Source organism: Corylus avellana, chromosome ca8, assembly GCF_901000735.1.
Source record: "Corylus avellana chromosome ca8, CavTom2PMs-1.0".
Classification (NCBI taxonomy): Eukaryota; Viridiplantae; Streptophyta; class Magnoliopsida; order Fagales; family Betulaceae; genus Corylus; species Corylus avellana.
In genome coordinates, this window is record NC_081548.1 from 21,698,061 (window position 1) to 21,709,929 (window position 11,869).

The 11,869-nt window shown below is 37.4% G+C and overlaps 2 protein-coding genes across 3 annotated transcripts; one reads left to right on the forward strand and one right to left on the reverse strand.

Moving 5' to 3' along the window:
* Positions 1–7,215, forward strand: LOC132190380 (WD repeat-containing protein ATCSA-1). Of its 2 annotated transcripts, XM_059605355.1 has the most exons (10): positions 1–281; positions 1,635–1,895; positions 2,001–2,160; positions 3,379–3,557; positions 4,396–4,618; positions 5,461–5,615; positions 5,719–5,808; positions 6,387–6,458; positions 6,575–6,638; positions 6,942–7,215. In XM_059605355.1, the coding sequence occupies exons 1-9, from the start codon at positions 132–134 to the stop codon at positions 6,614–6,616; spliced, it is 1,332 nt and encodes a 443-aa protein (XP_059461338.1). In that variant the 5' UTR covers positions 1–131; the 3' UTR covers positions 6,617–6,638; positions 6,942–7,215. The 2 variants fall into 2 exon arrangements, with proteins under 2 accessions (XP_059461338.1, XP_059461337.1); XM_059605354.1 differs by lacking the exon at positions 6,942–7,215 and having other exon boundaries at positions 6,575–6,903.
* A 9-nt stretch (positions 7,216–7,224) lies between these two features.
* Positions 7,225–10,011, reverse strand: LOC132191038 (increased DNA methylation 1-like). The gene has a single exon (XM_059606059.1). The coding sequence runs from the start codon at positions 9,891–9,893 to the stop codon at positions 7,422–7,424; it is 2,472 nt and encodes an 823-aa protein (XP_059462042.1). The 5' UTR covers positions 9,894–10,011; the 3' UTR covers positions 7,225–7,421.
* Positions 10,012–11,869: the final 1,858 nt, after the last annotated feature.

Consider the following 11,869-nt stretch of genomic DNA (forward strand, 5'->3'; position numbering starts at 1 on the left):
TTTTTGTTTGATATCGAGAACCAGAAATTACCAGGCCCCAGCAACTCTGAATTTTGTGAGATTTGACGAAGGCTGTGAGAGAGAGAGAGAGAGAGATAGAGGTGGAAGAAGAATCAGAAGATGCTTGGAAAATGTGGAAGGAGATCGGAGACAGAGAAGCGGGCAAGCTGCGCCCAAAATCGTTCGCAAGTCGCATTAAGTCCAATCGAATCCGCACTCTCCAACTCTCCAACCACAAAGACATCGTCTCCCCTCACCGTGGCTCCATCAACTCTCTTCAGGTACTCTTCTTGAATTCGGTACCAGATTACCCGAAGTATGCCGAGGATAATGCTCGTTCAGTTTAGTTATAGCTCATGAATTATATTTTTCATTTTTGTTAATATAAGGTATTGATAGTTGTTCATCTCTCTCATGATGTTTCCCCCTTCTGTTTGAAAACTAGTTATTAGCTTACTCGTTATGTTATTTGCAACACGAATCAAATTGAAGTGAACGGTTGTGCCATCTTACCTTGTAAACTTGACAACAATTGAAGCTAAAGAAACTGCGAACATTATATCAGGCTCCAAGTATTGGAAGATAAGGTTTGTTTAGTTGGTTTGAGTTATTTACCCGAAGAGAAAACAGTTGGTTTGAGTTGGATGAGAGGTATCATTTTCCCAGCAAATAGTTTTCAGGTGCTGTCGTCTTGTGAGATATATTTGTTTTTTTAAAGTATTAATTAATGATTAAATTCATCATTTTCTATCGGCTTAAAATTTTTGGGATAATTAATTATTTAACATGAGAGTTCAAATCCCAACTTTACAGTTTATCCCCTTGTTGAAGGGAGTTTAAGCTCCTAGGCGAGGAGAGTATTAAAGTAATAATTAAATGATTAAATTCACAATTTTCTATAAGTTTTAGCTTTTGGAATAATTGGTGATTAACATTTTTGCCATGATAGTACTCGCTTCAATCGATGGAAGTGTCTTTGAAAAGAGAGTTACATTGGGTCTTAGCTTGTGTTGTGTACATAATGTACATTCCACTCGGTGACATGTTATTTTTTTTTGAGGAGGGCAAAGTTATAATAGGTAGGCCCAGTTATGATGTTTGTCCAAAATATTTCTACTCATTGTCAATTGCACACAGACTCGAACTTGTTCCAAGAAGTCTCTCTCTCTCTCTCTCCTGTTTCAAACTCTGGAATTATTACCACTTTCTCAAAGTGGAATGTTGGTGTCTTAGAGGCATGTCCATAATTGTTAGTAAGTTGTCACAATGATCAAGAGTGGAAAATTGAGGAGAAATTGAATGTATGTGCGGCATTGATTCATGCTACTTGGATTCTTCACCCTGAACTTTTAAATCAGAATTTTCATTACCCACTATTGATGCTGTTTGTATCACCCCTTTTGACTAAACAGCACAAGGATGCCATTATGGGTTGAATTTGTTACTGTACGGCTGATTAAATATTTGAATCTTGTGATTGGACAAGATAGTCAGACATATCTGTGTTTTTGTTTTTTCAACTATATATAACATTGCTTACTGGAAGACTACAAATATCATCTTTTTGAAAAAGAAAAGAAAATGACTTTCCTTAAGAAGCTTTAGAGGCCTACCTATTTTGACGATGAATTCAGGTTGATTTGACAGAGGGACGATATTTGCTTTCCGGTGCATCAGATGCTTCAGCAGCTGTTTATGATGTTCAACGTGCCACCGATTACGAGGCTGGTGGTCTCATAGCAAAGCACAAGTGCATATTTGTTGTTGACAAGCAACATGAAAGTGGGCATAAATACGCCATATCCTCGGCCATATGGTATCCTGTTGACACTGGGCTATTCATCACAGGTTCATATGATCATCACATAAATGTTTGGGATACAAATACCACTCAGGTAGGCATCCTTCTTGATGTTTATTGTCATGCTATGTGGTCTTGCACTCTTGTTTGGTACGTGAAATCTGTTTTGATATTCATTATTTATTATGTTATTTTATAGGTGGTAATGAACTTTAAAATGCCTGGAAAGGTTTATAGGACTGCCATGTCCTCATTGGCAACATCTCACATGCTAATTGCTGCCGGAACAGAAGATGTTCAAGTTCGCCTTTGTGATATTGCTTCAGGGGCATTCGCTCACACATTATCTGGTCATCGTGGTATGCCAATGGTTCACGCACTTATTATTCCTTTTAATTCATGTGCATGTTCCTTGAGGTCCTTGTTGACACGCAAGGGCAAAGCCGGGGGGCGAGAGGGGGCCATGACCCCACTGACCCTTGGGACCGTCATTGGATATGGGAGTTAAAATTTTTTTTTTTGAATATTTTTAATCAATCTTTAGTTATTTTATTTAATATTTTTAATTAGTTTTTTTATCAACTCTATTTTTTAATCATGCTCCCTGTGAACCAAAATTCTGGCTCTGCCACTGTTGGCATGCGCATGTACCAATGCTGTTCAGATGCAGCAGTATTCACGTTGGACAAGTACTAACTTCCTCCTAGAACAATGTTTGGTCGGTAGGGTGGCCGGCATATGACTCTTAAATGGGATCTAGAATGCAACATGTCAAGTCAATTCCATAAATGTGTGAGAGTATTACGGATCCAATAAACTAAGTTTCTAGGTTGCATCATGCATGCACTCCTGAAAGTTGGGACATGAATTTGAAGATTTATGTTGTGCTCATAAAAAAGAAAAAGAAAAAATATTAATGGATATATCTTAAGTACAAATCTTTTTGCTCTACTGCAGTCTGCCATTTTATAATATCTTTGCTTGTGCTTGGAGTCCTACACAGCTTGTGTCCCCTCTTGTTTGCATTTTGTTCTTTTATTCTATTCATATTTGATACATTTTAGAAATCATATTTATTTTTAAGGTTCCGTTTTTCACAAAACTTTTTTAGTATTTTCAGGTGTTTAGTTGCGCTTGGAAAATTTGGTCAATTGAAAAACACCCCATGTTTTCAAGAAAATGGTTTATGTTTTTTTAAGGTCTAAAACATTTTCCATCCATAACTCCTTTCTTCAAACCCTCCACCACATCATGGGACCTTGCAGACACTATCCCCTCTCTCAATGGCACCAACCCCTACCAGAGCCACCCCACCAACGCTGTCCTCACTGAAGCATAAAATGTTTTCAATGCGAACCAATCAACGAAAAATATTTTCAGGATTACAGCTAAACGTTGGAGAATCAGTAATTTTTTTGGGAAAATGTTTTAGAGCCTAAAGTTATAAAATGTTATTTTAATGGCTAAACATTGATGTATAATTTGTCTCAATTGTATTCTTCTGTATTTGGCTTACATTTATGACATAGAAGAAAGTTGCCTTGCATTTAATTGTGATAGAGCGTCTTTGATGGTAGATGGTGTGATGACGGTGGAATGGTCAACTTCTAGTGAGTGGGTTTTGGTTACTGGGGGATGTGATGGTGCAATACGTTTTTGGGACATCAGACGTGCTGGATGTTTTCTTGTTTTAGATCAGTCCCATTCTCAGCTTGGGAGACGCCCACAAATCCTGGAATGCTCTGCCACTAACAAGGTTTTCTTGATGTCTTTTCTCTTCCAAAAAGCAATGCTTGCTTTATTCTTTTTCTTAAATTGCAAACTTGGGTCCACTTTAAAATTTTCATTTTAATAGGATCATCATTATTGTTTTCAGTTATCACCTAAAATTTATTTAATATTGATTATATCGTTTGTCCTCATTGTTGAATTTTATAATGTACTTTCTAACAGCCATTTTGAGATGGATATAGGAGAACAACCTTTTGAATAAGTTATGCATATATGTATATGTAGTTGCAAATCACCTGTATCAGTATATCTCATGATGGACTAGTCGTGCATAACTTTCTCATATCAAAACTCATCTTATATAGAGTGAACATATTTCTTTATATGCTTAACTGTGATTGCTTGTGCATCATAGCACAGCAGTGTTCTATGAAAATTTGTTTGGCTTTTCATTTTTTTTTTCTTTATCCCTTTCCTTTATATGAAACCAGTTATGAGAACGCAGCTATACCTCTTGGTGTGCAACATGTAGCTGAGGTTTCTAACAGGCTGACATTCTAACTAAAATGTGACGTGACTACGAAAGAGAGGGGGAAGGGGGGGGAGGACTAAAGAGTGGACAGAGGGCCAAAAAAGGCGCATATAGGGTTCTTTTTCTTGCATAGCTGGCATCTAGGCATGGCTGCTGTTTCTTTATTTTTATTTGGTTTACATCTTTATATTTATTCTTCATAATTGGACATGCAGCAAACGCTGTAGTATGTAAACAATATTGTAGATTGTGGCCTTGAATTGCAATTGTCTAATTATGTTAAAAGCTGCTTGTTAAGTTGTAAATAAGTTTATTTTTTATTCTGTCTCAGGTTTTGACATCAAAGTCCCTATCAGCTGGCCAAAGTTCATACACAAAACCACGGACACAACAAAGGAAGGTTGCTGGTGGGAATGGTACAAAACAGTCACTTGTTGGTAGGAGACAGAGATTACATCCCGGAATGTTGTCTAGTCAGGATCGTGCCACCGCTCATTATGGTGCTGTTAATGGGTTAAAAGTAACTGAAGATGGCATGTATCTTCTAAGTGCAGGTTGGTTTTCATTAAGTTCTTATCTTGTATATGTTAAATATGCTTAATACAAAGAGTCCTTATAAGTTATTCAGGATGGTCTTGTGGCTTTAATTAAAGCATGTGGAGATGCAGCCATGCAGCATGGTTAGATCTGCATGATATAGATAAATAGAGAGAATGTAGATGGTCTAAAAATCGATTATGGGGTTAATTGCATGCGTGCTCTTTGTGAGATTATCAACTAGGAGATGTCGTAAGTCGTTAGTATGCTTTTGCCTCTTGGTAGGCTGTCCATAAAGGGTCTGCAACATCATAATAATGGACAGCTGGGTTCTCTCCTTATATATATATTATCGTGTGTGTGTGTGTAATGTACAACATGATTGATACGTTGTTTTCAAAGTACTAAATTATTTGAATTTTGATAAAAAAAATAAAAAATAAAAAAATTTACTGTTTTTGTTGACTAGGTGGATAAAGAAAGTGCTTGTAGTGACTTTTTAAGCAAGAGTTTTGGCGTCCTTTAAAATTATTAGTAACGGTAAAAAGATACTTGGATCATGGCTTTGCAATAATGAGAATTCACAGCAGTTGTTATTGTTATTTACTTTAAGCAGTTTCCTTAACCTGTTGTTTGTTGCCATACAAAATGAACCATGGGGCCAAGTTTAGTCTCATCTTTACTGCCAGTGTCATCATTGATGAAACTAATCAACTCATCTTGTTTCCTCTCCTAAACATTTTCTTAATCATTGTAGTTGCCTCCTTTTAAATTACTAAGATATAATGAACCGATCACACTGAAAGTGTAATCTCTCTCTCTCTCTCTCTCTCTCTCTCTCTATGCTTTTGGGTTGCAGGTTCTGATTCAAGATTAAGGTTGTGGGATATTGAATCTGGCTGCAATACACTTGTGAACTATGAAACTGTGCGCCTGCAAACCAGCAAGCCAATACAGTTGGCGACAACCCAGGATTCAGACCTAGTTTTTGTTCCATGCATGACAGCAGTGAAAGTAATCATCCTCTGTAGTTTTTAATCTGCTTAACTTACATTTGAATGAAAGATATTAGAGTTTTATGCAAACCTCACCTCAAGTTGATTGATGGATTTTTCAGGCATTTGATGTATGGTCGGGTAAGACATCCCTGACATTTCGTGGACACTATGAATATGTGAACTGTTGCTGGTTTAGTACACAGGATCAGGTACAATCATGATCCTCTTCTTAGGTATCAGTGCCATGCGAAGTAGAATAGGGAGTGAACTTGCTATTTTATCAGACGGTTATGTCATCCAATTTGAGTACTGAAACCTCTGTTTTACTTTGGAATCTGATTTATGGAACATGAAACTGTGATAATGCTATTCCCAAATTTAATAAAGCTAATCATCTGAGTTCATTGTGTTATCTGCCTTGATTTAAAAATATCTCCTCCCAACTTTGTAAGCTGTAATTATACTAAGGCATCTAAAACGCCTGCCCTTGGTAAATCATTTTTTGAGTTTCCAGAAGTGGGAAAAAGAAAAACGTGAAGAGTGATAAAGCTTGTGTTTCAGGTAGTGATGAAATTTGTAACTTTAGGAAGAGAGAGGGAGAGAGACAAAATAAACCTGCAGCTGGAGTGGAGAAAAAAATTAACCAAGAAACAAAAAGATCGATTCTTATGCCCTGGATCTATAGAAAATAAATTGAAACATCAAACATTTTTCATATGGAAGGTTGATTTTTATCTGCCCAATATAATCTTCCCTAATTGTTTGACTGATTTGTCCAATATTGCAGGAATTATATACAGGTGGAAATGATAGACAAATTCTTTTGTGGTTACCATCCAGGTTGATTGCTGATGAAGCGGTATATACCCTTCGAATTCGTATATTTACTCCTTTTATTGAGTTTGTTTGCATATATGCACTAATCATAATAGATACAATGTGACAGTATCTCATGTGGATTGGATGGACTTGCAGGATGAAGGACCTGCTCAGGATCAGGACAACTGGAGTGATTGACATTTGCAGTTGTTACATTCAGGCATTTAATCTTGATTTCTGGATGGCTAGCTCTCTGATATTCCTCATAGTTCTTTGAATCTGTGTCTAATACATAGCGTGACCTCATAAGTTCCTATGCTATAGTCCCTAGCATGAATATACACTCGACTTTTAGTTTGCTTCTTGTAATTAGTCATCGTTAATGTTTTGGTCATTTATATGCAGTTCTTATAGTGACTTGCCACAGTTGTAACATAGATTTCTATGCTGATCTTCTAATGAATTTAAGATGATTATTTTGTCTACCAGTGGCTATTAATCGAAATGTGTAATTATGCTACAGCATATGAGCTGAGAGCTGATGGAATACATTTAGCGGGCCAAGACCACTCTACTATCTCCAAAGAATGGCTGCAGCTTTGCCAGAAACATAGAATTACAACCCCTATGGTGGAGAGCTGCAGTAAATTATGCTGCGCACTGCAATATCATTTCTTCCCAAACTCAGTGTATTGTTTGCTGCGAATAGCAATGGCCCATGCGTACTTACTGATGGTAATATGTTTTATACTCCAATGTAACAAAATCCTATAGTATTATATATATATATATATAGAGAGAGGAATGAATTGGGGGGGGGTGGGGGCAGCGGGCGGTGTTGGAGAGTTTGAAAAAGAAGAAGACAACGAGCTTGAAAAGAACATGTAAACATTAACTAATTAGTATATACACAGACATCAACCAGAAAGAAAGTGAAAAACTTATACACTTCACTTTCTCATATATTCTGTACAAAGAATTTACAGATCTCATGAAGTGATATTTAAGGCACTTGAACAATTTTAAATTGATTTTTCCAAGGAGCATCGTGGAATGGGACTCCAGTCTCACAGGCCGATATCTCACCCCTCTTGTGGCACTTAGAATTGTCATTGCTTTGGCTCCCAAATATTGATATGTACTTCCTCTTGTAGCACTTGGAAATATTACTACTGCTGCCCTTGCTGGGCTTCTGAAATTTAGCCTCTTCATCCAGACACTCGGAATTAAATTTTCCATGGCTCGCAACAATTTCCTCAAGTCCTTGGTCCACACTTTCTGCAGCAGGATTCTTCCTCAAGAGTTTTTGACACATGATCGTATCTTGAAAATCCAAGAAAGCATAATCTAGCAACTGTAACCTCTCAGAATTTGTCATCTTTTCGAACCCAAATGAAGTGGTCCACGTGTTCAGAACAGCAGGAGCAGCAGCCAAAATTAGCCTCTCCACTCCTAGTGCCATCAGCTGTTTTTCAATCTCGTCCATCAATATGCGACACATTCCACGTTTACGATATTTAAACTTGGTGCAAACAAGAGGTAATTCCGCCACCTTTTCTCCATAAATCCTTAAAGTAGCCACACAAATTACTTTATTTTTTCTCTCCAAAAGCACGGTGTAGAACCCTTTGAAATTTGATCTGTTAAGCTCAGACCCTCTACCGAAAATCACATCTTCAACAAGGTCACTGTTGGTTTGAGGATCTATCACAGGCTCAAAACACTCATGCATCACAGCTATAGCCTTCTTGAGCTTGCTACACTTCTCTTTCGAGGCCTCAATATCAGGAGCATCAGGATTACAGCTTTTATCTTCTGTGGACTTTAATAATGTCCAAGTCAAATTGTCAGTACCCACTGGAATTGGTTTCTCTAAAAGCTTGCGGAGGCCCAAAAATATATCTTCACACTTTCTTCCACAAAAGCAATTATCTTTGTTGTTGGTCGCTGCCCCTTTACTCCTTATGCACCCAATGTGAAATTTGTGCTCGCATTGCTTGCAAGTAATGAAACCATCTTCCACAGAATCTCCTTTGTTTTCTTGAAACTTGCTGCAACCACAAATTCCACAAGCACATGATGGGCAAAACCAATCACCATTTGGAACATCCTTCAAGCCAAGACAGCTCTTGTGGAACGCGGATGGACAATGATCACATAAAACCAGCTCACCCCCATAGTGACAGACACAGCATATCTCATCACTCTCTTCTAGCTTTGTTGTGAAGCTTTTGTTCTTATTTCTCTTCACCGCTTGCCCTTGGCAATCTTGTAGAGAAACAGAGCTTATTTCATCACTCTCTTGCAGCTTTGTTGTGAAGCTTTTGTTCTGATTTCCATTCATCGCCTGCCTTTGACAATCTTGCAGAGTCCTCCCATCTTCAAGTAGAATATTGGCAGCCGGTCTGTGATTTGTACTACCAGCATGAGCTTCAAAACCAGAGAGAGTAAACACCTGACAGCAGCAAATACACTCGATCCCATCACGAGTTATGTGCCCCTCTTTTGTTGGAGGGACACCATTCTTGCCACGGTAATGTACTCTTGTCCTCGGCAACACCACCTCGTTGTCCACCAACCAAGATAAAGTTGTTTGGAACTTATGAATTCTTCCGTTCCTTTTTTTTCCCGATCGAAGCACACTTTTCGACTGGCTAACGCTTGAATGATCCCTTATTTTCTTCAAATCCGCCAGTACCTTTCTGGGTTTTGTCTTTGGATGGCCGGCTAACTCACCCTTAACTTCATCGCCAAGATTAATGCCTTTCAAAGGCTTACGATTACGAGCAGGCGTTTCAGAAACAGAGCTAGAGGCAACCCCTTGGCAAACAGAACCAGAAGCAAGGGCTTCTGTTTTATCATCACCGTGATTAATGAAATCTTTTCTCTTTGGATGGCCGGATAACTCACCCTCAACTTCATCGCCGAGATTAATGAATTTCACAGGATTACGAGCAGGCGTATGAGAAACAGAGCTAGAGGGAACCCTTTGGCAAACAGAACCAAGGGTCTCTGTCTTATCATCGCCGAGATGAATGCATTCAACAGGCTTACGATTATGATCAACCGTTTCAGAAACGGAGGAAATTACAAGGGTCTCTGTTTGGGAAACAGAAGTAGAAGCAACGGACTCTGTTTTGGAAACAGGATCAGACGACCCAGCAATCCCAGAAACCCCTCCTTGATCAATACAGCCTTTGCAAGCCGTTCGAAGCGAGTAAAAAGATCTTCCAGTGGGCGAAGTGTAGCGCAACTCACGCCTTAGTCCCTTCTGGCCGTACCAGATCACCCACCCCATCGCCGCAAGATGCTTTCTTGCCTTTTCTGTCCCATCTTTCTTCTTGAAACTACTCTTATAACCCTCGTCTTCACCCAACATGTACCAATCCACAACGGCCTGGGGGCAATACTCGGGTTCAACAACGAGCAGATCGGAAGGTGAATGACAAATACCAGTCACAGGGTTCTTCTCCATCGTTGCATTGAGCGAGGAGGGAGAAGAAGGATTTCTAGGGTTTCGGCGAAAGTCGGTGGAGGGCAGAACAAGTAATGCTGTGATGAGAATGAGATTATGCGTGTAGGGTTTGGAGATGAGATTTTAATAGGGAGACGTCCCAACGGCTAGTCACCAATTTAAACTCAAAAGCCCGTGGGACCCACTCCACCCGCGTTTTGGAGCGATAAAACCCGGAAAGCGTTGGAGAATAAAAGAGTCCCATTCAATTATTGTTTTTTAATAAGATGAGAATTACAGTCCAAAATCTCATGTTTGTTAATTGACTTTGTTTTTTGGTTCTTAAAAGAAACACACTAACAAACAATTCAAAATAGAAAATAATTCTCAAATATATAATACTTTTTACAAATTTATATTCTTCTCTTATATATAAGAATATTTTGAGAACCCAAGTGCTTAATTTTTGTAGAGACAAGTGCTAATTTATTGTTTAAAAAATTAGGGTGGCCGTGCCGCCACCCTGACCAGCATTTTTTTTCTCTCTCTTCTTAATTTTTTTTTTTTAAATTTTCAATATTTTTTTACAATTATGACTACGTCAGTTTGGATTTTTCAAAATAAGCAAAATGTATTCTATAAAAGACATTTCGTCATATGTGGACCACGCAAAAAATGTTAAAGTAATGATTAAGTGATTAAAATTAAATTTATCATTTTGGAATAACTGGTAATTTAACATGGTATCAGAGTCAAAGGTTCTAAGATCGAACCTTGACCCCGTCAAATCACCGTCATTTAAATTAAATATTATAGTAAGGGGGTGTTAAAGTAATGATATGATTAAGAGATTAAATGTACCTTAATAATTTAACATGATATCAGAGCCAAATGTCCTCTAATCGAACTTGGACTCCGTCAAATCACCCCATTTAAATTAAATATTCCATGTGTTAGTCACCCCATTTAAATTAAATATTCCACGTGTTGGGCTTCACCTATTTGATGAATCTTCCACCTATTCGATCTATCGGAAGCAGTTGCTTTTGGGACAACTAATGATTTAATAGAAAACACTTTTAAAAATATTTGTGTCTTTATATCACATTAAAACACTTTTTTTTGTTTTTTTAAAAAAGACACCCTCTAAAACAAATTAACAAATAATAGTTATCCAAGCATATTTGCAATACATATATATCCACTAATACACGTTCATAGTTATTATGACAGAACACGGCGCAGGGTTTATCTAATAAAATGAAAAGTTTATCTATTTAAGAGGAGTAATGCTAAAGTTTATCTATTTAAGGTTTATCTAATAGGAGTTTGGAATTTCGTTTCAATAAGGAGTTAATCTCCTCAACTGTAGTAGGAGCCTGTGTCCAATAAGGACTTTTATCTACCCTCAACGGCTTGTAATCTTGCCTATCAAGGTGATCACATATTTAATATTCTGTGGTTTAAAATTATCATTAGATTTGTGATAAATAGAAAATATCACAAGCGGTTGAAGGAAGATAAACTCATTATTGGACACAAGCTCCTACTACATTTTTCAGTTGGCTTCATGAGATTTGCTTGATCGTTTACTCCACTTTTTCCTTTATTTTTCTAGCAACGTTTATGTAAAATTCTATTAATATCCTTGAGAAAGAAAATTGCCAAAATAATAATAATAAAGGAAAAAAGTACAAATACCTCACTCAAACTACCACTTTATTGTCAATGTCTTCCCAAACTATCAATTATCTCAATATCTCCCATAAACTACCAACAAAATATCAATACCCCCTAAGGACAAATATACCCTTCATAAAAAAAATTTTAAAAATTATTCTTAAAATTATATATTTTTTTTAAATATATAATAAAAAAAAGGAGAAGAATAACATAGCCACCTCCTTGACCAAATGGGGTGGTTCGGCCACCCCATCATTTTTGATAAAAAAAAAATTTTTTGAGAGGACCAACCTCTCACAAGCAAAGGGGGTGGC

Excerpts from the sequence above, each read along its gene's own strand:
- LOC132190380 (XM_059605355.1), top strand. The coding sequence starts at position 132 with ATGTGGAAGGAGATCGGAGACAGAGAAGCGGGCAAGCTGCGCCCAAAA. Across the intron at positions 1,896-2,000 it reads GGGATACAAATACCACTCAG|GTGGTAATGAACTTTAAAAT; the intron begins GTAGGCATCCTT and ends GTTATTTTATAG. Across the intron at positions 5,809-6,386 it reads GGTTTAGTACACAGGATCAG|GAATTATATACAGGTGGAAA; the intron begins GTACAATCATGA and ends CCAATATTGCAG.
- LOC132191038 (XM_059606059.1), bottom strand. The coding sequence starts at position 9,893 with ATGGAGAAGAACCCTGTGACTGGTATTTGTCATTCACCTTCCGATCTG.